The 27567-nt window shown below is 34.5% G+C and overlaps 1 protein-coding gene across 2 annotated transcripts in view; it reads left to right on the top strand.

Annotated features, from left to right (window-relative positions):
* LOC145994335 (inactive ubiquitin carboxyl-terminal hydrolase MINDY-4B-like) overlaps positions 1-27567 on the top strand; it is a 439761-nt gene that overhangs the window by 395429 nt on the left and 16765 nt on the right. For both annotated transcript variants that reach the window (XM_083130448.1, XM_083130449.1), the window contains 2 exons: positions 19902-20049; positions 23865-24070. In XM_083130448.1, the coding sequence (XP_082986574.1) occupies positions 19902-20049; positions 23865-24070 (354 nt within the window). The remainder of the gene's footprint in view (positions 1-19901; positions 20050-23864; positions 24071-27567) is intronic.

Here is a 27567-nt window from a genome sequence, read left to right as displayed (position 1 = left end):
GCCTGAAACGCCAACATTTTACTGATTTGATCTAAATGCTAACAGAAAGAAAAATGTAATTACATGATTATACGGGTCATAACCATCTCATTGTATAAAATTGGCAGAATGAAAATGGTGGCAATACAAGTTTAGCTATTTAGAGCATGCCTACCATTACTTTTTTGCCCTTGGGTGTATCACTGGGTTAACCCCGACCAGGAGATTGGAAGACTGAAAAGAAAGGGCGTTCGTTACACGTTTCCTAGTAGCATTTACCTGTGGTGATTGGAAAAAATCTAGGCCAGGATTCGTTCACAGATTAGGAAGACAATCATCTTTGCACGTAAATTTCATGCAAGTCAGAATTTTCATAGGGTTTGATATGAGCAACAACATTTTTCGAACGGTTAACCACTTCTAAAACACATTTTTAATGTATCCAAATACAAATAAGGGGGAACAAAACGCCTGAATCCAATTATAATCTATTCAAATAGTCAATCGGTAGCTAAAAAATATTATCAGATGAATCCAAAACGAAAAAAAAAAAGGTTTTGAAAACAGCTAAAGAAAACATGTTTCTTTGAATTGTCACTTCTGAAAAACTGATACTCAGTACATACACTTAGCAACAATGTCGTGGGGACTGAAGTTCCGAATCAGACTAACATAGGCGATTTTGACGCCTAAGACTCAGCCTATGGGGAATAGGCCTAAATCTGACCCTGAACATAACAGTGTCTGTAAGTAATGAAACAATATTCTAGACAACAACAAGATATGTGACCATGAATTGCCGTAACCATGTTCACTGTCGATTCTGACGTGAACTTATTTACACCACTGGTATTTTCACCGTTCAATATGGGAGACGCTTTTGACATCTGCGCTTCGTAAGGGTCAGTAGATCACAGAACACAATACTTCACTTTAGTATAGAATTCTGATTCCATAACATGTGAATTGATTATTGATGCGCAGAGACACTATCCTGTAGTACAGCGGTTCTCAAACTTTTATCTCATTGTACCCTTTAGTCGTAACTAAACGTCTAATGTGCCCCCACCATAAGTTTCCTCCAAATAGTGGGTTTTGGGATTTTTTTTTGAACTGTCTGATTGGTGGGGCATTTTTGATATGTTGGAAGCGTGTATCTCCAATAGAGCAAAATAGCATTCGAGCTGTATGTGGAAGGAGGGTAAACATTAGAATAACATTAGAATCCTACTTTTAATATTTAATTGAATGTTCCTACGTTTACATCTTTATGATTAGTTACAAAAATAAAAATGTGAAACACATGTATGCTAAGAAGTATGTGGGAAAACTTTAATTTTCACATATTTCCACAGGTTTATTGAAAAAAAAATAAAGAAAAAAATAAGTTTGTGAACAAACTGTCAAGCACAATTTTCGAGATTTTATTGTAAATCCTCAGTTTCTAGAGAGAAGGATGTGCCTACATAGCCTAACACAGTTTCTTGATGTCTGGTTGTGCACTTGAAACTTTCAAGCGGAGATTTGGTTCCAAATTATAGATTTCTAACGAGTATTTTGTTTCAAAACATATGAAACAAAGATAACAGTGTCAGTGACAAAATGAGCCTTATTTTCCTGTTGAGGGTTAAAGTCTGAAACAATGAAGTCTGCTCTGCACACGTGTAGCAAAAATGTTGTCGTGTGGAATTCTCGTCATTTCTCTTCCGAACTGATCGCGTACCACTAGTGTTGCCAACGAGACGAGACTTTGGCCTGTCTCGTCTCGTGGAGCCTCGTGGAAATGCTGTCTCGTCTCGAAAATATTCGTTTGTCTTATGAAACATGGTCAATCTCGTCTCGTCTCGAATTTTTAAAAGCCTGTCCCGTCTCGTCCCGTGGGCAACACTACGTACCACCTTCAAGTCGCTCATGTACCCCTGGGCAGGGGTGATTCTTGATGCGCCTGCGTCATGGGAATTTTTGGGGGAACAAAATTTTATAGTTTAGCTACCAATTCTATATTTCTTCACACAAAAATGGGGGGATTGACTTGTTATTGATTCTTAGTTATGGTTATTATGTACAGTTGTTCTACCTGCCTGTGGTAATCGCGGGGATGGAATGAAATGAAACACCACCTCTTTATGCCTTTAGAATCGGTTTGGAAATGGGGGAGGACGTGCTGTTCGCATTAATACAAGGTTAATAAAGCAGACAAACTTTGAAGAATAAGGTTCAGCACACTAACAATTTTAAAAGGGGTGGAAAATTCGGAAATTATCAATAAGTTTGCTGCAACAACTTTGCAACGTCAGAAGGTATTATTATTTATGTAAAATGTTATTCCAATCAATGTCAAAGTAATATACATTGCTTAAATATATCTGAATTATATTGTTCTGCAAATTTTGGCTGACCTAAAAAATGTGAGTGAATAATTGGGAATAAGCGGGGGAGGAATCTTGTACCTTTTGGGGGGGAGTGCGTCATAGGTTTTGGGGGCATGGACAACCCTGCCCCTGTGGGTACGCGTACCACAGTTTGAGGACCACAATTAGGAAAACTTCCGATTGTTGAAATTATATTCGATTGATTTGGTGTTTAAGTCCACTTTATGCACAGTAAGGCTAATCGAGACTGGACCTACAGTTTAAAGTGGAATCGGAACCACTATGTGCCTCCACCGGGTATCAAACCCGGGACCCCTTGATTACAAGACGATGACTCTACCACGAAGGTATTATTATTTATGTAAAATGTTATTCCAATCAATGTCAAAGTAATATACATTGCTTAAATATATCTGAATTATATTGTTCTGCAAATTTTGGCTGACCTAAAAAATGTGAGTGAATAATTGGGAATAAGCGGGGGAGGAATCTTGTACCTTTTGGGGGGGAGTGCGTCATAGGTTTTGGGGGCATGGACAACCCTGCCCCTGTGGGTACGCGTACCACAGTTTGAGGACCACAATTAGGAAAACTTCCGATTGTTGAAATTATATTCGATTGATTTGGTGTTTAAGTCCACTTTATGCACAGTAAGGCTAATCGAGACTGGACCTACAGTTTAAAGTGGAATCGGAACCACTATGTGCCTCCACCGGGTATCAAACCCGGGACCCCTTGATTACAAGACGATGACGCTACCACTGCGCCATCGGAGAGGCCCGATTAGCCTTACTGTGCATAAAGTGAACTTAAAACACCAACTCATTCCTAGTTTTGGGGGTTGGGTGCTGTGCCCAGTTTGGGGAAAGGTGTGAGATGCTTGTATGGATCAACATGGAGAAAATGCAGTGGGTAGTCAAGGGGATGCATATGCAAATTATTGTAGTGAGGGCTGCTTTATGATAATTTTCCTAACTGTGGGATGTTCCCCCTACTTTGAGCGCTGCTGTCTCCTCCTGTCTCCCCCTGAGAAGAAAATTCCTGTAGGCGGCCTTGATAAATACCCTTCTGCTCTTTCGTATTACTATGAGTTGGCAATACTGTAATGAAGTTCAAACTAGCTACAAGTGAATAATGGGAAAGAGAAATGCATTGGAAGTTTCATTGTCACTGCAGCAGAAAGACAACGAGAAATAGATTGTCCGTCGTGGAACGAGGGCAGCGTGAAGTCTTCGATCGTCAATAATATTTCACGTAGATTGGACATTGTTTACTTCTCCGCATGGACCTTCAAACGTTATTCACCTGGCCTCTCGAGGAGCTAATGGCCCGGTAAGTGGCGGTGCCCGGCAGAGGGAAGCACCGGAGGGGAGAAAGTTGATGAATGAACCTTGGGGCTAACTTAATAATGGCAAGAGCTGCTGCATGTGGGAAATTTCCGTGTCGATTTACCACCGTTGCTTCAGCCATAAAATCATCGCCTGCATTGAACGGCAAGTAAAAAAACTCGGGGAGGAAAGATGGTGGGAGGGGGTAACGATTAGCAATTAATGTAAAGGGTCGCAAAAAAGCATATTCGTTGATGCACTCAGAATAAATCAAAATTTACAAAAATAATGGATATTTATTGCATTATTAATGAAGCTGTTGTCAATAGATACGAATCTAGGCATGTATGGTATTCACCAGAAATTTCTGCATGAAATGTCAGGACTTTGATATCAAATTTAGTAAAAATAATAATAATCATTATTATAATTAACTTCATTTTATTGCCAATTTATTATTATTATTATGGCTATCCTTCGAGAGATATTTTGACTTATACAGCTGGTGACAGAATATCCAGCATAAAATTCTCTTGGGTCCACTTCTTTGTTACATAAAATGTTTGAGAATTGGAATAAAAATATTTCTATCATCAACGGATATATACGTAAAAAGAGTAAAGGGAGGGAGGCAGAGAAAGAGAGAGGAGATAGAAGGACACTGAGTGAAATATGGAAAGATTGGTTTGATTTGGTGTTTTAATTCCACTTTATGCACAGTAAGGTGGGATCCGAAACACTTGTGCCTCCACCGGGTATCGAACCCGGGACCCCTCGATTACAAGGTAATGACGCTACCACTGCGCCATGGGGGAGGCCCAAATATGGAAAGATAAGAGAAAGGGAGAAAATGCAACAGGCACATTTATGTACACATATATACATATCGTGTGTATATATATATATATCTGTACACAAACACACACACACACACACACACACACCATCACACACACACACACACACACACACACACACACATAATGTGGTTAGCACAGCTCGCTACGGCGCCAGGTGTCTCGGATTTAAATCCTGGCCTAGACATTGGTGTCATTTGTTATTTCATCATATCATCCTCGTCTTCGCGATTACCCAAAGGTGGCATAAAAGCGAATTAAAATAAACCAAATCAGTAGTAAAAGAATACGATAGTGGATGTTTGTGCCCTCGGGCGTTTAATATTCGCAATTCATTTGCACGTACTTAGAACTAATTTGCACGGGTTTTAATTAATTTGCATGTACTTAGAATTTATTAGCAAGTACTTAGAGTACTTTACATTTATGTATTTGCATGTTTATAACTTTTTATGAATATATAATTATTTATTTTATGAAAAATATGTATATAGAAGGTAATTAGAGGTACTAAACGCTATGCATATGTTTTTATATTCATTACTGCAAAGTATGTAATGTATAAAATGTTAATATTAATGTTTATAGTATTGAAAATAAGTTTTCTATGGTTTATGAACAGCTATGAACGGTGGTAATGGGTGTAGGTACAGGTTCAATTACGATAGGAGACGGTCCAGGTACTCGATCCCGCGATATGTAATATTATTAATTAGTACTATGCAATAATTGCATTATATTATGAAACACGTTGGTTTCACACGCTAGACAGAATACTGTCTCCGAATCTCGACTCCGCTCTGATGCCAGACAGAGAGAATGAATTAATATTCAGCGCAGGTAGACGAGAAAGGAATTTGGGGGAAGTGCGTTCAAGGTCAAATGACGTCACAACGTCAGAACAAAGAAGGAACCCGATTGACCAATCAGAGATCGCGTCGGTAGGTTTTCAGAACCGGTTTTTTTCCAAGGTTAACCAGTACGCAAGAACAGGGGAAAGCTATGCAATACTGTAGGGCAGGGGAGAGATTCAACCAGACAACAAAGCATGTCTGGAATGCGCAGCAATGGTCAAATTCTGAAGCTATGCGTTGCTTGCAGAACCGGTTTCCGCTGCCAATTAATATTCCGCTTAGGGTTGCCCCAAGGCACAGGACGCTTTAGCGAGGGTTTTAGGGTAGAAAGCTTGCATGTTAGAACAGGTTTCTGTCAAAGTAGCCCAATGTTACCGAGAACACAAGAAAGAAGGATTTTTGGATACCCAATTAGATTGGAGCGAGAATTTTATTTTGAACAAGGAGAACGAAGCGTAAGGGTTTATTATCTGTACTAGGAAGAAGGGAGAGCTATTTGGGACTGGGCCTACAGTTTTCACCATTTGCTTTTATCACGGGGTATCGAACCTAGGACCCTTTGATTATTGATTTAGGTAGTAAATGTATGTTACTGCGTGCTATTTAACATAATATCAAGTTTATTTTTTACCAAACTTTGACTTTATGTCAAATCTTTTACAAGTTTTTATGTATTTTTACAAAAATAACACTATTTATACTATTCAGGAAACATTTTTTATTAAATTTTGGACTCACAAAGATATTTTTACAACTTTTTAATTTATTATTTTACAATTTTATACCTATTTTTAACCTAAATAACACTATTTATACTATTCAGGAAACATTTTTAGTTACATTTTCGACACACAAAGTGTGTGTTCTCAAATTTTATCTGTTTATTTCACAAGTTTAGGCTTATTATTATTCAAATAATACAATTTCATCTGTTCAGGAAAGACTTTTAGTTGATTTTTCGACACACAAAGGGTGTGTTCTCAACTTTTATATGTTTATTTCACAAATTTATACCTATTTTTAGCAAAATAACACTATTTGTACTATTCAGGCAACATTTTTTATTAAATTTTGGACTCGCAAAGACATTTTTTCAACTTTTAACTTATTATTTTACAACTTTAAGGTAATTTTTTACCAAAATAACACTATTTGTACTATTCAAGCAACATTTTTTTATTAAATTTTGCACTCACAAAGACATTTTTCAACTTTTAATTTATTATTTTACAACTTTATATTAATTTTTTACCAAAATAACACTATTTGTACTATTCAAGCAACATTTTTTATTAAATTTTGCACTCACAAAAACATTTTTCAATTTTTAACTTATTATTTTACAACTTTATGTTAATTTTTACCAAAATAACACTATTTGTACTATTCAGGCAACATTTTTTATTAAATTTTGGACTCGCAAAGACATTTTTTACAACTTTTTAACTTATTATTTACAATTTTATACCTATTTTTAACCTAAATAACACTATTTATACTATTAAGGAAAGACTTTTAGTTATATTTTCGACACACAAAGTGTGTGTTCTCAACTTCTATCTGTTTATTTCACAAGTTTAGGCTTATTATTACTCAAATAACACAATTCAATCTGTTCAGGAAAGACTTTCAATTACATTTTTGACACACTAAGTGTGTGTTCTCAACTTCTATCTGTTTATTAGGCTTATTATTACTCAAATAACATTATTTATACTATTCAGGCAACATTTTTTTATTAAATTTTGGACTCAGAAAGATATTTTTACAACTTTTTAACTTATTATTTTACAAGTTTATACCTATTTTTAACCTAAATAACACTATTTACACTATTCAGGAAAGACTTTTATTTACATTTTCGGCACACAAAGTGTGTATTCTCAACTTTTATTTGTTTATTTCTCAAGTTTAGCCTAATATTTACTCAAATAGCACGATTTGATCGTGTCTTTTATTACATTTTGGACTCTCAAAGACACACACACACACACACACACACACACAGAGAGAGAGAGAGAGAGAGAGAGAGAGATATTTTTTCCAAGTTTACAGGATTATTCTCTAGTTTACTCAAATAACACAATTTAGATGTGTTTTGAATTAAATTTTGTACACATGAAGTGTGTTTCGTCAAGTTTTACCCTTTTATTTTACAAGTTTAGGCTTAATATTACTCAAATAACACAATTTTATCCAGCAGGGAAGGATTTGTTATTATATTTTGGATGCACAAAGAGATGTTTGCAACTCTTTTACTGATTTTTTGCAGGGTATGTATTATTTTTTATTTATTTTGTTTTGTATCATATATACATTTACAAATTTTTAACTTAGAGTTTAGTATTTATTTAAATCTTTTCAAAAACACTAAAGAAAAAGTACTTTTAGCTAAAATGTAAGCCACAGAATATATTATTATTATTATTATTATTATTATTATTATTATTATTATTAGGGTTTACTGATTTCCACTATGCTATCTTTGGTTCTGTATTTCTATATGTATTTATTTAGGTCAGGTTATGCCTGCTACGTAGGAAAGTTTGTTTATTTTAGAGTTTGCTGAGTATTTTGTTACTTTTATACTAGGTAAAGTTTTCTAAATATATCAGGTAGGGCTCCATCCATATACTTTTGTTTTTGCTGTTTGGAGATGATGCGATCAGCATCACTCTCCATCTGCTTTTTATTTTATGTACCCAATATTATTTTGAGGGTTAGTGAATTCTAGAGCCTATTTATGCAGGAGAGAGGGCTTGAAAATTTTGATCTCAGATAACCCACAACTATTTGTCAGAGTATGTTAAAGGATATTTTATATTTATTATGTGCCACTAGAATATCAAACCTTGCTTAATTTTTATGTCTGTAACGCTGTTATTGTCTTTATAGCTAAGGCTTACTGGATAAAGTACACGAAATGTTTATCATTTCGACTATTTACCTTTATACGAGGCCAAATTTTTAGTGTAACGAAAATTATTGTGTGTCTATAAAGACTGAAATTCTTTTACCGTTGGGTCCATAACTGGACGCTTACCAACATTGTTCCTTTTTTTTAAAAAAAAAAAATATATATAACCATTTATCAATATATTGACAATTCACAGGACAAGACGAAGTTCACAGACGACTGACTATATGGACCATAGGTCCACTTGCTAAACTTTTTTCTATGCTAGAATAATAATTTAGCCTTATAGCCTTTTTCAAAGTATTTTTGAAGTATTACTGGTTTTTTTGGTGCATCAACACTTGGGTTATTTCCATTTGGTTTATTATACGAGGCTACAATCACTATCTGAACACTGAAATTCTCTGATTGAAACTAAAAGCTTAGGGTGTAACTAGGGACTTATTATGTATATCGACAATTTATAGGACAACACGAACCTTACAAAGGATTATAGGTGATGTAGGTCCACACGCCAGAGTTTTGTTAACCTGCAAGAAGCATTTACAGCTAATATTACGAGGAAATTAGGTTGATTTTTACTGTTTCACAAGAATGCTATCTTTTATACACCCAATATTTGCTTTTTCAAGTAACTACTTGTACCAGAAGCACTTACAGGCCAACTCTAACTAGACTTCGACTTATTCTATATCAGGTGCTAAATTTATAAAGAACTATGATTGTGTATATTTCTGAGGAAATACGCAAAAGCAGATTACCCGATTAAAGTATCTGAAAAACAGATTTTTCTATGCAACTATATTTTCATTGATTGGATTATTTAACAGATCAAACAGGAAGACTGCAAAATTTATTAAATGTAGTTCTATAGTATAGGTGGTTTCAGAGATATAAAAAGAACAAATATAAGATTTTGCTGTTTTTGCTTCTGAGGCTAATCGCGACGCTAAGGGTAAATGGCGAGGAAATGTAACGGAGGAGAAACAGTCCCAAAAGTTATGGGCTGCATGTAAGTTAATACCACAGAGATATTACAGTAGGTGTAGTTTCTACCACCAGAATTTTTCTATCATAATAATACTGGTTATGCTGTACTGTTAGCTAAAGATGCTGATATTTGAGAAACTCAAAAGCTTATTTGCAAAATTTTAAGATAAATAATAATCTGTTAGACTGTAAACATATTTTATATCCATTCTGCACAAGATCCGATGACAAAATTTAAAAATTGTAATCGCCCAGACAGGGACTCGAACCCTGGACAGATAGGTTAAAAGCCTAACGCTATACCAACTAAGCTATCTGGGCACAAGTTATTGTTTTCTTGAAAAGTTAGTTATGTTAAGAAATATATTGAAACATTTGAGAACACTCTTGGTCTGGTTCGACAGAGAAGGAGACAACATTTCCAAATTTTTACAGACTTTGTGTATTTTTCCACAATAGAGGCCTTCACTATATGTAATTCGAAACGCTAAAGTTCAGCTAGCTTCCAAAATTGAGGTAAAGATTTTGTTTGGCGAGATTAACAAGTTACAATTATATCCAGTTACGGACAAATAAAGCTAAAACTCTCAGATTTACTGTACTAGCCAAGTTTTAGTAACATTTTCTTCACTTTAGTACAAATACCAAAGAAATAGGTATATTTTATTTATAATTTGACAAAATGTACTAGTATTTAATTCACAAAGTTAGGTAAAAACAGTATTTTTTAAAAATATTGTTACTGCCTTCAAATGTTATGTTATTTAGCCACTAACAACTGGTTTACACTGTTTGGCATCCTTTAAATAGGAAAAGAAGGAATTATTTGTTTAGTATTTTTATATTTATTTAAGAAAACAATTCTACAGTTTAACTTAATTTTAACAAATTGTTACTAATTTATATATCAAAGTTATGTTATTTAGAGTGTGTGAAGGCGTATAAAGTTAATATTTGTACTTATAAGTGCAACTAACAATTATATTTTACACACAAAAGATTATGTTTACAGTTAAATTACTTGAATCAGAGAATAATATTTTACAGTAATTGATTCATTCAGCACTAGCCAGTACTTTTATGCATCAGAAAGTTTTCTTAATTTTCTATTACGCATGCTATTTTGGGCTATTTTTAAAATGTATTTCTAGGGCAAACTGGATTAATTTTCTGCTTATAATGCACAATGCTTTGTACATTTGTTATATTCTCTACTTACAATCCAAATATTATGCTTATTTAATGTATAACTAACTAACTCTCTAGCCTTCTTATACCCGAATGTCCATGGCTGCAGCAACACATGCCTTTCATCTGTCCCTGTCCTGAGCAAGATCTATATACTCCTTTCCTTCCCTACCAATTTCCTTTAGGTCCATCTCTATATTATCCCTCCATCTTTGTTTTGGTCTTCCTATTGGTCTTTTACCGTCAGGTTTCCCAACAAGAATCATGTATACTCTTCTTTCCTCTCCCATTCGTACCACATGATCTACACACCTAAGTCTTCTTGATTTAATCATTCTAATAATATCTGGACATGAATACAAATTATGTACTTCCAAATTATGTAACCTTCTCCACTTATCTGTCTCCTCATCTGTTTTAGGCCCAAATATTTTCCTAAGGATTTTATTTTCAAATACTCTCAATTTATGTTCTTTTTTTCAATGTAAGGGACCAAGTTCATTTACTGTATTTAACTTTTATTTTTTGTAATTAACAAAAATTATTGTTGTCCAAGTATAGATGAGAACTGAGCTGGGAGACTGTTTTGAACCTTTTCATGAGAGTTTGCATGTGAACTGTATGCAAATTGAGCACTATTGACTGTGCATGCTTCTAAGTTTTGCTGTTATTTTACATCAAGTCTGTGAGACTGTAGTCAGTTTTCCCATTTCAAGTAGTTTTATTGATTGTATTTGTATATGTTGTGGGGACTTAGCAGTTTTATGTTATGAGGCAGTTTGTTGTAGAATATTTTTACATGATTGTTTTGAGATATTGAGTGTCTGCTGTTTTACTTGTAATTATTTTCCTTCTTGTGTTGTGTATTTGACTATATTTTGTCCAAGTTCGTAGTATTTAGAATAATTGTTATTGACTTGTAGATGTAGGGAGTAATAATCCTTTGCAAGATGCCCTATACTTTAGTCTGAACATTATTCTTAGTGTTCACTTTTGAAGCCTTAGTATTCTGGTAGTATTATTAATGTAGAGGTAAATTAGGCTGAAATGTAGGCATTTTTCTGATACATTATACTCACTTAGTTGTTTCAGCAGGTAGAAGTTGCATGATGGTTTACTGCTGATGATGTTAATTTGCTCTTCTTACGTACTACGTATGATGTAGCTTACTTGAGTAATTGGAATTTTCTACTGAAAAAAGGATTGCTTGTCTATTTTATTCCTATGTTGTTGAGTTTGTCCATAAGCAAGCCATGTTTTTACTCTATCCTATGCCTTGGAAGAATCTAGATATATTGTGTTGGAAGTTTTATGTTTCTCTAAGGTTTCAGCTATGTAGTTTTAAACTGTGCTATGGGTGTGACTATTGATTTCTCTTTCTGGATGCCATGTTGGTTTCTGTGTATTCCTCTTGTTGCTTGCTTGAATTTGACTTAGGTTGTTTGCTTTTTTTCTTAGATCTTTATTTGTTTATTTTTTCAGTATTTTTTATTTTTTTGAATTTTAATTATTTTAATTTTACATTAACTAACATATTTTACTTTAACAACAAAATAATTTACTCTAGTAAAAAAAAACTTCTACTAACAAAAATGTACTATTATAACTTTTAATTTTAGAAAATTGTATTTTTAAAACTTTAACTTTGAAATATTGATGTTTAATTACTTTAATTTTACATTAACTAACCAATTTTTCATTAACAACAAAATAATTTGCCCTAGTATAAAAACTTCTACTAACAAAAATATACTATTATAACTTTTGATTTTAGAAAATTGTATTTTTAAAATTTTAACTTTGAAAAATTGAATTTTAACACACTTTGACTAACAATGTACTTTGATTTTTTTATGTAAAAGAATATTAAAAAAATAAAAAATACTGAAAAAATAAACAAATAAAGATCTAAGAAAAAAAGCAAACAACCTAAGTCAAATTCAAGCAAGCAACAAGAGGAATACACAGAAACCAACATGGCATCCAGAAAGAGAAATCAATAGTCACACCCATAGCACAGTTTAAAACTACATAGCTGAAACCTTAGAGAAACATAAAACTTCCAACACAATATATCTAGATTCTTCCAAGGCATAGGATAGAGTAAAAACATGGCTTGCTTATGGACAAACTCAACAACATAGGAATAAAATAGACAAGCAATCCTTTTTTCAGTAGAAAATTCCAATTACTCAAGTAAGCTACATCATACGTAGTACGTAAGAAGAGCAAATTAACATCATCAGCAGTAAACCATCATGCAACTTCTACCTGCTGAAACAACTAAGTGAGTATAATGTATCAGAAAAATGCCTACATTTCAGCCTAATTTACCTCTACATTAATAATACTACCAGAATACTAAGGCTTCAAAAGTGAACACTAAGAATAATGTTCAGACTAAAGTATAGGGCATCTTGCAAAGGATTATTACTCCCTACATCTACAAGTCAATAACAATTATTCTAAATACTACGAACTTGGACAAAATATAGTCAAATACACAACACAAGAAGGAAAATAATTACAAGTAAAACAGCAGACACTCAATATCTCAAAACAATCATGTAAAAATATTCTACAACAAACTGCCTCATAACATAAAACTGCTAAGTCCCCACAACATATACAAATACAATCAATAAAACTACTTGAAATGGGAAAACTGACTACAGTCTCACAGACTTGATGTAAAATAACAGCAAAACTTAGAAGCATGCACAGTCAATAGTGCTCAATTTGCATACAGTTCACATGCAAACTCTCATGAAAAGGTTCAAAACAGTCTCCCAGCTCAGTTCTCATCTATACTTGGACAACAATAATTTTTGTTAATTACAAAAAATAAAAGTTAAATACAGTAAATGAACTTGGTCCCTTACATTGAAAAAAAGAACATAAATTGAGAGTATTTGAAAATAAAATCCTTAGGAAAATATTTGGGCCTAAAACAGATGAGGAGACAGATAAGTGGAGAAGGTTACATAATTTGGAAGTACATAATTTGTATTCATGTCCAGATATTATTAGAATGATTAAATCAAGAAGACTTAGGTGTGTAGATCATGTGGTACGAATGGGAGAGGAAAGAAGAGTATACATGATTCTTGTTGGGAAACCTGACGGTAAAAGACCAATAGGAAGACCAAAACAAAGATGGAGGGATAATATAGAGATGGACCTAAAGGAAATTGGTAGGGAAGGAAAGGAGTATATAGATCTTGCTCAGGACAGGGACAGATGAAAGGCATGTGTTGCTGCAGCCATGGACATTCGGGTATAAGAAGGCTAGAGAGTTAGTTAGTTATACATTAAATAAGCATAATATTTGGATTGTAAGTAGAGAATATAACAAATGTACAAAGCATTGTGCATTATAAGCAGAAAATTAATCCAGTTTGCCCTAGAAATACATTTTAAAAATAGCCCAAAATAGCATGCGTAATAGAAAATTAAGAAAACTTTCTGATGCATAAAAGTACTGGCTAGTGCTGAATGAATCAATTACTGTAAAATATTATTCTCTGATTCAAGTAATTTAACTGTAAACATAATCTTTTGTGTGTAAAATATAATTGTTAGTTGCACTTATAAGTACAAATATTAACTTTATACGCCTTCACACACTCTAAATAACATAACTTTGATATATAAATTAGTAACAATTTGTTAAAATTAAGTTAAACTGTAGAATTGTTTTCTTAAATAAATATAAAAATACTAAACAAATAATTCCTTCTTTTCCTATTTAAAGGATGCCAAACAGTGTAAACCAGTTGTTAGTGGCTAAATAACATAACATTTGAAGGCAGTAACAATATTTTTAAAAAATACTGTTTTTTACCTAACTTTGTGAATTAAATACTAGTACATTTTGTCAAATTATAAATAAAATATACCTATTTCTTTGGTATTTGTACTAAAGTGAAGAAAATGTTACTAAAACTTGGCTAGTACAGTAAATCTGAGAGTTTTAGCTTTATTTGTCCGTAACTGGATATAATTGTAACTTGTTAATCTCGCCAAACAAAATCTTTACCTCAATTTTGGAAGCTAGCTGAACTTTAGCGTTTCGAATTACATATAGTGAAGGCCTCTATTGTGGAAAAATACACAAAGTCTGTAAAAATTTGGAAATGTTGTCTCCTTCTCTGTCGAACCAGACCAAGAGTGTTCTCAAATGTTTCAATATATTTCTTAACATAACTAACTTTTCAAGAAAACAATAACTTGTGCCCAGATAGCTTAGTTGGTATAGCGTTAGGCTTTTAACCTATCTGTCCAGGGTTCGAGTCCCTGTCTGGGCGATTACAATTTTTAAATTTTGTCATCGGATCTTGTGCAGAATGGATATAAAATATGTTTACAGTCTAACAGATTATTATTTATCTTAAAATTTTGCAAATAAGCTTTTGAGTTTCTCAAATATCAGCATCTTTAGCTAACAGTACAGCATAACCAGTATTATTATGATAGAAAAATTCTGGTGGTAGAAACTACACCTACTGTAATATCTCTGTGGTATTAACTTACATGCAGCCCATAACTTTTGGGACTGTTTCTCCTCCGTTACATTTCCTCGCCATTTACCCTTAGCGTCGCGATTAGCCTCAGAAGCAAAAACAGCAAAATCTTATATTTGTTCTTTTTATATCTCTGAAACCACCTATACTATAGAACTACATTTAATAAATTTTGCAGTCTTCCTGTTTGATCTGTTAAATAATCCAATCAATGAAAATATAGTTGCATAGAAAAATCTGTTTTTCAGATACTTTAATCGGGTAATCTGCTTTTGCGTATTTCCTCAGAAATATACACAATCATAGTTCTTTATAAATTTAGCACCTGATATAGAATAAGTCGAAGTCTAGTTAGAGTTGGCCTGTAAGTGCTTCTGGTACAAGTAGTTACTTGAAAAAGCAAATATTGGGTGTATAAAAGATAGCATTCTTGTGAAACAGTAAAAATCAACCTAATTTCCTCGTAATATTAGCTGTAAATGCTTCTTGCAGGTTAACAAAACTCTGGCGTGTGGACCTACATCACCTATAATCCTTTGTAAGGTTCGTGTTGTCCTATAAATTGTCGATATACATAATAAGTCCCTAGTTACACCCTAAGCTTTTAGTTTCAATCAGAGAATTTCAGTGTTCAGATAGTGATTGTAGCCTCGTATAATAAACCAAATGGAAATAACCCAAGTGTTGATGCACCAAAAAAACCAGTAATACTTCAAAAATACTTTGAAAAAGGCTATAAGGCTAAATTATTATTCTAGCATAGAAAAAAGTTTAGCAAGTGGACCTATGGTCCATATAGTCAGTCGTCTGTGAACTTCGTCTTGTCCTGTGAATTGTCAATATATTGATAAATGGTTATATATATTTTTTTTTTTTAAAAAAAAGGAACAATGTTGGTAAGCGTCCAGTTATGGACCCAACGGTAAAAGAATTTCAGTCTTTATAGACACACAATAATTTTCGTTACACTAAAAATTTGGCCTCGTATAAAGGTAAATAGTCGAAATGATAAACATTTCGTGTACTTTATCCAGTAAGCCTTAGCTATAAAGACAATAACAGCGTTACAGACATAAAAATTAAGCAAGGTTTGATATTCTAGTGGCACATAATAAATATAAAATATCCTTTAACATACTCTGACAAATAGTTGTGGGTTATCTGAGATCAAAATTTTCAAGCCCTCTCTCCTGCATAAATAGGCTCTAGAATTCACTAACCCTCAAAATAATATTGGGTACATAAAATAAAAAGCAGATGGAGAGTGATGCTGATCGCATCATCTCCAAACAGCAAAAACAAAAGTATATGGATGGAGCCCTACCTGATATATTTAGAAAACTTTACCTAGTATAAAAGTAACAAAATACTCAGCAAACTCTAAAATAAACAAACTTTCCTACGTAGCAGGCATAACCTGACCTAAATAAATACATATAGAAATACAGAACCAAAGATAGCATAGTGGAAATCAGTAAACCCTAATAATAATAATAATAATAATAATAATAATAATAATAATAATATATTCTGTGGCTTACATTTTAGCTAAAAGTACTTTTTCTTTAGTGTTTTTGAAAAGATTTAAATAAATACTAAACTCTAAGTTAAAAATTTGTAAATGTATATATGATACAAAACAAAATAAATAAAAAATAATACATACCCTGCAAAAAATCAGTAAAAGAGTTGCAAACATCTCTTTGTGCATCCAAAATATAATAACAAATCCTTCCCTGCTGGATAAAATTGTGTTATTTGAGTAATATTAAGCCTAAACTTGTAAAATAAAAGGGTAAAACTTGACGAAACACACTTCATGTGTACAAAATTTAATTCAAAACACATCTAAATTGTGTTATTTGAGTAAACTAGAGAATAATCCTGTAAACTTGGAAAAAATCTCTCTCTCTCTCTCTCTCTCTCTCTCTCTCTCTGTGTGTGTGTGTGTGTGTGTGTGTGTCTTTGAGAGTCCAAAATGTAATAAAAGACACGATCAAATCGTGCTATTTGAGTAAATATTAGGCTAAACTTGAGAAATAAACAAATAAAAGTTGAGAATACACACTTTGTGTGCCGAAAATGTAAATAAAAGTCTTTCCTGAATAGTGTAAATAGTGTTATTTAGGTTAAAAATAGGTATAAACTTGTAAAATAATAAGTTAAAAAGTTGTAAAAATATCTTTCTGAGTCCAAAATTTAATAAAAAAATGTTGCCTGAATAGTATAAATAATGTTATTTGAGTAATAATAAGCCTAATAAACAGATAGAAGTTGAGAACACACACTTAGTGTGTCGAAAATGTAATTGAAAGTCTTTCCTGAACAGATTGAATTGTGTTATTTGAGTAATAATAAGCCTAAACTTGTGAATTAAACAGATAGAAGTTGAGAACACACACTTTGTGTGTCGAAAATATAACTAAAAGTCTTTCCTTAATAGTATAAATAGTGTTATTTAGGTTAAAAATAGGTATAAAATTGTAAATAATAAGTTAAAAAGTTGTAAAAAATGTCTTTGCGAGTCCAAAATTTAATAAAAAATGTTGCCTGAATAGTACAAATAGTGTTATTTTGGTAAAAATTAACATAAAGTTGTAAAATAATAAGTTAAAAATTGAAAAATGTTTTTGTGAGTGCAAAATTTAATAAAAAATGTTGCTTGAATAGTACAAATAGTGTTATTTTGGTAAAAAATTAATATAAAGTTGTAAAATAATAAGTTAAAAGTTGAAAAAATGTCTTTGCGAGTCCAAAATTTAATAAAAAATGTTGCCTGAATAGTACAAATAGTGTTATTTTGGTAAAAATAGGTATAAATTTGTGAAATAAACATATAAAAGTTGAGAACACACCCTTTGTGTGTCGAAAAATCAACTAAAAGTCTTTCCTGAACAGATGAAATTGTATTATTTGAATAATAATAAGCCTAAACTTGTGAAATAAACAGATAAAATTTGAGAACACACACTTTGTGTGTCGAAAATGTAACTAAAAATGTTTCCTGAATAGTATAAATAGTGTTATTTAGGTTAAAAATAGGTATAAAATTGTAAAATAATAAATTAAAAAGTTGTAAAAATATCTTTGTGAGTCCAAAATTTAATAAAAAATGTTTCCTGAATAGTATAAATAGTGTTATTTTTGTAAAAATACATAAAAACTTGTAAAAGATTTGACATAAAGTCAAAGTTTGGTAAAAAATAAACTTGATATTATGTTAAATAGCACGCAGTAACATACATTTACTACCTAAATCAATAATCAAAGGGTCCTAGGTTCGATACCCCGTGATAAAAGCAAATGGTGAAAACTGTAGGCCCAGTCCCAAATAGCTCTCCCTTCTTCCTAGTACAGATAATAAACCCTTACGCTTCGTTCTCCTTGTTCAAAATAAAATTCTCGCTCCAATCTAATTGGGTATCCAAAAATCCTTCTTTCTTGTGTTCTCGGTAACATTGGGCTACTTTGACAGAAACCTGTTCTAACATGCAAGCTTTCTACCCTAAAACCCTCGCTAAAGCGTCCTGTGCCTTGGGGCAACCCTAAGCGGAATATTAATTGGCAGCGGAAACCGGTTCTGCAAGCAACGCATAGCTTCAGAATTTGACCATTGCTGCGCATTCCAGACATGCTTTGTTGTCTGGTTGAATCTCTCCCCTGCCCTACAGTATTGCATAGCTTTCCCCTGTTCTTGCGTACTGGTTAACCTTGGAAAAAAACCGGTTCTGAAAACCTACCGACGCGATCTCTGATTGGTCAATCGGGTTCCTTCTTTGTTCTGACGTTGTGACGTCATTTGACCTTGAACGCACTTCCCCCAAATTCCTTTCTCGTCTACCTGCGCTGAATATTAATTCATTCTCTCTGTCTGGCATCAGAGCGGAGTCGAGATTCGGAGACAGTATTCTGTCTAGCGTGTGAAACCAACGTGTTTCATAATATAATGCAATTATTGCATAGTACTAATTAATAATATTACATATCGCGGGATCGAGTACCTGGACCGTCTCCTATCGTAATTGAACCTGTACCTACACCCATTACCACCGTTCATAGCTGTTCATAAACCATAGAAAACTTATTTTCAATACTATAAACATTAATATTAACATTTTATACATTACATACTTTGCAGTAATGAATATAAAAACATATGCATAGCGTTTAGTACCTCTAATTACCTTCTATATACATATTTTTCATAAAATAAATAATTATATATTCATAAAAAGTTATAAACATGCAAATACATAAATGTAAAGTACTCTAAGTACTTGCTAATAAATTCTAAGTACATGCAAATTAATTAAAACCCGTGCAAATTAGTTCTAAGTACGTGCAAATGAATTGCGAATATTAAACGCCCGAGGGCACAAACATCCACTATCGTATTCTTTTACTACTCAAATCAATCAATCAATTATGGAGATATTTTAGAATGGGTAATATTGAATTTCAGTCTGCCCATTATTTGTCTTGGTCAGTTTATAAATGCTGTCAATGCTTCTTACAACATCGAAAGTATCATTAATGTTTTGGATTTTGCTCAGGTGAGACTCCCAAGTTGTTGTTTTCAAGTCGTCTCTCTCAACGAGGAACGCTAGTGGCAACCCTGCCACGCGCCCCTGGTAGTTATGTCAGATCAAGCGTTTGCTGTGTTGGGTTGCATACGTACAGGATAGATTTTAAACGCTTATAGCGCAGAAACTAAGCGCTTTCGAGGTAAACTTTATAGGGAAAAGTTACTTGTTTTTATGATATCTACCAGCACCCAAGCGTTGTTGAAAGAGTTTTGCGACACCCTGTATATATAGAAAGAAAGACAACGCAAGATAGTTTTAGGCTCCAATGCTTCTTACTTTACTGATGAATGCGTATCTTGCATTTCAGGGTGAAGACGGACTTGGACGACGAGAAGGCGTGTCTGATGACGGTCGCCGAAGAAGGTTCCCACTGCCTAGTGACTCTGGCGCTCACAGGCAGAGCGACGCCCTACCTGCACAATGGGGTCATATATGTAGGGGACGAGAACACATATGTAAGTGTTCATATGTAGTATTATTTTAGATTTTTGTGTTACGGCTAAGACACCAAAATTCTTACGTAGAAATTTTCAGCGAAAAATGCAGCACTGGCTGAGACGATTCCATGCAAGTAAAAGAGCGATAGCAAAAAATCAGGCGAGACCAGACCGGCTCAGTGGTTAGAGAAATAGCACGGTATGCCAGAAACCCGGGTTCGAGTCCTGGTCGAGCCTACATTTTTCGCTGAAAATTTCTACGTAGTACATTTTCTGTGTGTGCCTAATCTTCAATAACCAAAATTCTTGTTTCCTGATTATTATGTCTATCCTCTTGTTTGAGAACAATTTCTGTTTCTTACTATTTGTTTCTCTATTCTTAATTCACTACTTAACTATGTGGTAAACTGGAAAATGTATGGTAGCCAGATGTCAAGGCACGTGTCTATACGCTCAACAAGTGTAACAATGTAATAATAATAGATTTATTATTAAAGTAATAGATATATATTATTGTTATTACGTGAAAATGTAAACCTAATGGCATGAAATATTTATTTACTTGCCTTCAACGGAATATGTATATAATCCTATTAGAGAAACATGAATGCATTGTAAAAAAACACAGGTTCAATAGTATGTTCTTGAAAAACTAAATATGCTTATATAGTTTATGTTTAGTTTTTCATAATCATGGAAACAAGGCTTAATGGTGTTATAAGGTGTTATAGTATGTTCTACATTAAGTACTGTATAGTCTTGTATACATACACAGAGACGTATATAACGCATCTATGTATCCGTTTATATTTATATAAATATATATTCACACACACACATACGCACGCAACCCCACAACCCCACCCCTACACACCCACTCACATAATATATCACACCCGTACCCAGGACTTTTTTGAGGGGGGGCATACCCATAGGCAAATTTTCATAAATTTTCTCTCATATTATACACCTGGGGGGAATGTATGGGAGAGGGTGGTTAGATAAATTTGCTCATTTGCTACAAAATGTTGAAGAACAGCATTTTCTAACCTATATGTATACAACCACGTGGCAAATATATATTTGCAGTTTCTGTCAGAGAACGAAAAGAAATATTGTATGATACATAATGTGAAGAGTATAGAAAATTCCCCTCTATTCTAATTATGTGAAACATTAGTGACACTGTAATAGAAGAAACCATTCAACAGTCAAGGGGTTCCTATTTGTCGAGTGTCAGATAACTGTTTTTGACTCATAAAAAGTTCAGACAATTTTAAAAATGTACACAGTATTCTACAGAAGGTCCTACATAACCAGTACAATGTCTGTAGTGGCGAAAAGTCTTTCTTCCTTTAAAGCAAGTAGTGTACGATCCGAAACGAAAAAGTCGGGACATGGATTAAAAGGAATGGACTGTCCCGACTAAATCGGAACGTCTGATAGCCTTACACCAATGGTTATAGAAGCAAAATAGCCCAATATTGCAGACTGCAGACTTCTAAGAGCCTGCCTCTGCCAAGGAACAACCTATTCATTTGCGTAAGGACAAAATCGAAATTCATGCAAAATTTGAAAAACCATCAAGTTTTTTATACGTTAAATTTTTTTTTCATGGCTCGAGCCTTGGGTATGGGCTGTAATACCGTGCGTCCATTTCGATCTGCAGCCGAGAGATCGGGAGAAGCGTGGCGGGCGGCGCTGGCGGAGATGCCGACATTTGCGGCCTGAAATGCCCGCTTATTTTTATGGACATATGCAGACATTTATATAAATATTGCAAAACGAGCACTAACCTGTGTTATAAGAGTATGGTTTTAATTTTAGTAGCTTAGTGGCTGTATGTGCTGATGATTTTGACACTCCCATCTCCTGTGAAACACGGCGTAGAGGTTTGTTTGGATAACTTTCTAACGCTGCCCCAATTTCATCGAGTTCATCGAGGAAGCTCACGAAAACCATCGACTTTTAATGGTTTCGTCGGCAGCGTAATCTTGATACAGTGTTGCACATTCGAAACCTCCAAACGATCCCCATCGACACAAAACTCTTTCAAGGATATAAACTTAAGCAGGACGTTGCTGGTCAAAACTATGATTAAAATGTTTTATTATATTTGACTCTTATCGTCACTTCTAAAGCGTATTTTTTTGTGTATATAATTGCAGAACTTGGATGAATTACAGATGATGAATTATAACCCAGGTTAGTGCTCGTTTTGCAATATTTATATAAATGTCTGGATATGTCCGTAAAAATAAGCGAGCATTACAGGCCGCAAATGTCGGCATCTCCGCCAGCGCCGCCGCCACGCTTCTCCCGATCTCTCGGCTGCAGATCGAAATGGACGCACGGTATATATATATATGCACATAATTTAATGTTAAAAACTTTGGAATAAATTCCTACATATACGTACTTTCATTATCTAACTTATATCTAGGCTCAGTGCTTGAAGTAGGTCCAACGTGGAGAGGGGGATGCTATATCCGCAGTTAAGACAATTTGAGTAAAGCATTCTTCCAGTTGGGATAACCGTAATCCTTCCTCCACATGCTTCCTTCTCTCGATGTTGAATCATACAAGCATCCCCCCAGCTAGAAATGTCCACTTCGAGCACTGCGTAGAACCACTAAAATTTATATTAGAAAAAGCTGTTCTGTGAAGAGAAATAATGTCAAAATAAATATTAAAATGCAAGATTTATAAGTTAACAAAAATATTTTTTTTCCAACTGGTTGAAAGTAAGTTATCTCTTCTAATTATTATCTTATGCATATTGTTATGCATTTGTCGTAAACACTGTTAATACAGAACTTACTTATCTCGCAAACGAAATTATATTTTAACGGAAGAAAACAAACTATGTATGTATTGTGCAACAAACTACTTAGAGCTACAAGTATTATGCTGGTTTAGTTTTCGACTGAAACATCCATTTTAATTATATATTTTTTACCTATTTGACTGAATCAATCTGTCGGAAGTATTCCGTGGAAATTGCTTGCTTGATTGATGTGGTTTATTTTACTTCGCATTTCTGCCACTTTCGGCTAATCGCAAAGATCTGTGTAAATTTGTAGAGGATAATTCTATGAGACCTGAGGAGCAGACTCAGCATCTTGTCACCCACGAAGAGAATTGGGAGTCCACCTGCGACCAGAAAGCAAAAATTGCATTGATGGATTAGGACAACCCATCGTTTCCACCCCAGAGGTGTGCTGGCTTACCTCATGGGGGGCGGGGAGGGGGTACAATGCCATGTTGGGACCCTACTTAAATTCAGAATTAACTATATGTCAGTGAACAAACGTTTTGACATACTGCTTGACGGTGGTATCGTGGGATTAACTTTATTTTTTAACATGTCCCTTTTTTATTTTTTTGGATAATTCAATTGCATATTTTTGTCTATTTAAAAGTAAGGCAATAGTTTTAGGATTTTGTCATGAATTTCTGGTTAATTGATGTGATGTGTTGTATTTTTTTGCTAAATTTCACAATAGTTAAATTAAATGCATGTATTTTCTAGTCTTATATTTGATGAGTAAAATGACCCCTTCTCCAAGGGGTAGTACACCCCCGCTGGAGCTCCACGTCCATACTCGACGGTGTTTCACTTAAAACTGACAATCATCGATAAACCAGGGCGATGCGATTGCAGCGCCAACTACAGGCTGCCAGGTGCAACTTGTTGAAGCATAGTTAAAATATATCAAAACTTTAAGCTAGACTGGTGTAGTTCCGAGAACATTTTGAAAATATCTTCTCTCGTTTTATTTCCACTCTTTCTTTCTTTATTCTCACTGTTTTTATTTTAAATGAATTTCTAGGCCCTGCCTAAATTTGGTGTCCTGCTGAGAAGTGAGATTGGCTTCCTTCTCTGCGATGAAATTCTCGACAAATCTGAACTGACGAGGCCCGGTTCGAGGCTAAAAACACCTTCGCTCCCTGTGTGGGTTTCTTGCTGTCGTGGTCATTATGGAGTTCTTTTCAACACCAACAGGGATCTGTTGAGGGACTATCACGCTGAACACAGGTGATGTAGAAACAGTATTATTCATTCTTATCTTCCATAAACTTAATCCTGATTGGTACCACATCCAGTGGCAAAAGTTGACAAGTTTTTTTTTTGTTTTTTTTTCTTGTTTGTTTTTTGATAGAGTTTAAGTGCTGATCAAAATAATTTATTTGATAGCAGTCTCCGTGGGAGGGAAGCAGAGTTATGGTAATGTGGGTGTGGACTGGCTCTCGTTTATAGAGTGTATATAAGCTTATTATGTATATGTCGAAACCATTAGGTGTGAGTACATGTGAAGGTCACGTGGAAGTTGATATAACCAGGAATCCTTGTGTGGGCTGGTATTATGTTGGGCATCCGTATTAGCGTTGCTCACGAGACGAGACATGTCCCGTCTCGTCTCGTGTCCCGTCGCGTTTTCGAGACGAGACACGAGACGGAACGGAACAACTTTTGAAAAGTGTCGTCTCGTCTCGAATGTCTCGAAAAAATAAAAGCAAAATATTTAATCAGTTGCAAGTACTTGTTTGCTTGGAATAAGGTATTTCAATTAGAAACGTTGATAAGCGTGTATTAAGTCAAAAGAAGACTATTCTAGAGAGAGTAATGAATGAATACCTAAACTTATTTTCTATACTCTTTCGGAACATAGCGTTACTCCCCATTTTTTAAAATTTATTCCAGGTTAATAATTTTATGTTACGATAGTACTCCAGATACTAATACAATTGTAAATAACATCAAGAAAAGGGCAGGTAGAGAAGGTGGAAGGGGTTTATAATTATTTAATTTTTACATCAATGGGTGTACAGAAGTGAATGTTATTAGGAAGTAGGAAAAACATTGTAGGAAACATGGCAGTACAAATTGATAAGGAGTTGTTGGGAAAGTTATTAAGGAGTCCAAGATATTAGCAAGACTAAGAGAAGGAGATAATTAGGGACAAATAATCTTGCATTATTCCACTCCGAACAGCTGTGAGCTAAAGCGGAGGAGAAAATACGGAAAATTTGGAAAGAACTAATTTGGTGGTTTTAGTGTTTACAGGGAACCATGAGAAGATTTTACCACATACTTATTTGCACGGGTTGCGAAATTATTAAAATGTTATGGAAATTTCGGAAATGTCTTTATTGAGAAAATTCTTGTTGTTTCCCTCAGGCATTTCACAGGTGGTTGGATTCGACTTTTTTTTACGTCCGTTTAAAGATTATTCCCAATGCTTTCATTTTATTTATTTATGTATTATTTAAGGAGAATACTATTCCTTTGATTGTAATAACGAAATACTGAGGCTGATATAGAATAGATTTCAAATGAAGGAAGCGCACTAAGTTCTGTATAATCGTCGTAGGAGGAAACTTTGTTCTGTGAGGGGACTCCCCGATGGTACAGTGGTAGTGTCGTCACCTGGTAATCAAGGGGCCCCGAGTTCGATACCCGGTGAAGGCACATAGTGATTTGGATCCCACTTTAAACTGTGGGTCCAGTCCCGATTAGCCTTTCTGTAAATCAGATGAACGAATGTTGTAGCTGTTCTTTTTATTCTGTGAATTTAGCCTTCAAGTTTATGAGCAAAATACATGTAGTATCTACTGTCTACATTTTCACTTGTTACTAAACAAATTTCACAAAGCAGTTTTATCAAACTTCAGGAGGGAACCTGACAGCAATGCCAGGGGGTCGGGAGCTCAGCCCACCCCCTGCCTGGTTACAGCCAGGGTGTATTCCGAGACTATATTTCGCCGCTCCCCACTGACAGAGGTTTCGCTTTGAACAATGGACATCTTTGTTTCAAGGTGCAAACATCGGGGCGAGGTTGACCTGCAGTAGCGGGCAAGTGCCATAAATCCAGACCTAGGAATGAAGGTTGATGCAAGGGAGGGGCAATAAAAATTCTGTAATTTGCTTGACTTGCCGGCAGGAAGTTTTGCAGGAACAATAATACGAAGGACAATTTTCAGCTGCGAGGGAAAGCTCCAAGAAATGGAAAACGGCATTCTTTGAATGAAAGAGGGACAGTGAACCTCTTATCCCTTGTAAGATAAACAAGTCCTTTGTATTATTCGGGGACACACAAGCTTCCATTTCGAAGGTGAGGCTATCAGCAGCGAAGTTATTAGAGGGTTGGAAGCAGTGACGACGTCAGAGGGGGCGGGCGCCGAAAATCATACACTTCGCCCCCCCCCCCGTCCCCCCCAACTGAAGTTAATGAAATATGGAATAATAAGAGAGTTCATTTATAAGAATCTGACGATTTTCACCTTTTCAATGTGGGGTATTCTGCATCGTCGAGATTAACCTAAGCTTTAACCAGTTTTAAAAGCTGGGAAAAAGTGTTGAATGTGGATAGTTTTAAAACATCACGAACATTCTGAGGACCACAAAACGTCATCTGTAGTACGGGCAAATTATTCTAATCGTGAGTCGTTAGTGAGAACGCTAATTAGTAAAAGACATTCAAAGTTGATTCAAGATTTGGTTCGTTGGTTGATTTGGTGTTTTAAGTTCACTTTATGCACAGTAAGCCTAATCGGGACTGGACCTACAGTTTAAAGTGCCTCCACTGGGTATCGAACCCAGGACCAAAGGTGATCGAAGAAAAACCGACACTACATGTCAGTTGTTGTGGATTCATCGCGGTTTCTTACTATTCAGGGACTTGAATTTCGAGATGATGAGTCTGAGCCAAACCTTAGCAAAGGGAATTTTTCGATACTCTCGAAGTTAATTTCAAAATGAGGGGATATTATTCGGAAATGTATTGAACTTGAACCTTAAAATACAAATTACACTTAAAGTTCGATTCAAAACATATCGCGGGCAGGTAAAAAAAAAGCTTATTAGGATTTGCCACTCTTCAATCATTAGATGCAGGTTCGCTCTTTCTCGTACATATCAAAATCGAAGAATTTCTTCCCACGAACTCCATAGGTGCCTGTAATTGTGTAGCACAGACATACGTTGGAGTGGTAGAGTAAGAGTAAGTAATGCCAGGGTCAGAATATTTCTTGAATTATGAAATAACTGTAACCTTTTTCAGATGTTTAATCCTGTGATAACATTTCCCTGAAAGGTGAAACACAAATCTTGCCTAAAACTCTTCAGCGTTACGAAGATGGCACGGAAGTACTCCACTTAATTGATGTATTTTAAATCCTAGAAAAATAAAATTGACATTTCACAAGGTTCACTCTCTAGTTGTATTCTCTGTAACAATTCCAGTTTCCAATGCAGCGTGCGAATATGAAAGAACCTTTTCGTCCTTAAAATCTTCGAAAAAGGATGCTGGATGCAAACTGCCTCATTTGGCTGTCCTTGCTATTGAGAAGAAATGTTAAGTCCTGGACGTACCAAAGGTGGGCAATGTGTTCTCCAAAGCACATTGAGCAGAATTCTCCTACAGGAGAATTGCACGGCATTAAGTGACTTTCATTGTTTCTAATACTTAAGAAGATTAATATCTTCCAACGTCACGTTTATTTTGTAAGAAAATTAAACTCTTCGAAGCATAT

Source organism: Lepisma saccharinum, chromosome 10 (assembly GCF_977018435.1).
Source record: "Lepisma saccharinum chromosome 10, izLepSacc3.1, whole genome shotgun sequence".
In the NCBI taxonomy this organism is placed as follows: Eukaryota; Metazoa; Arthropoda; class Insecta; order Zygentoma; family Lepismatidae; genus Lepisma; species Lepisma saccharinum.
The sequence above is the reverse complement of the archived record's forward strand: the minus strand, read 5'-3'. Positions and strand labels throughout refer to the sequence as shown.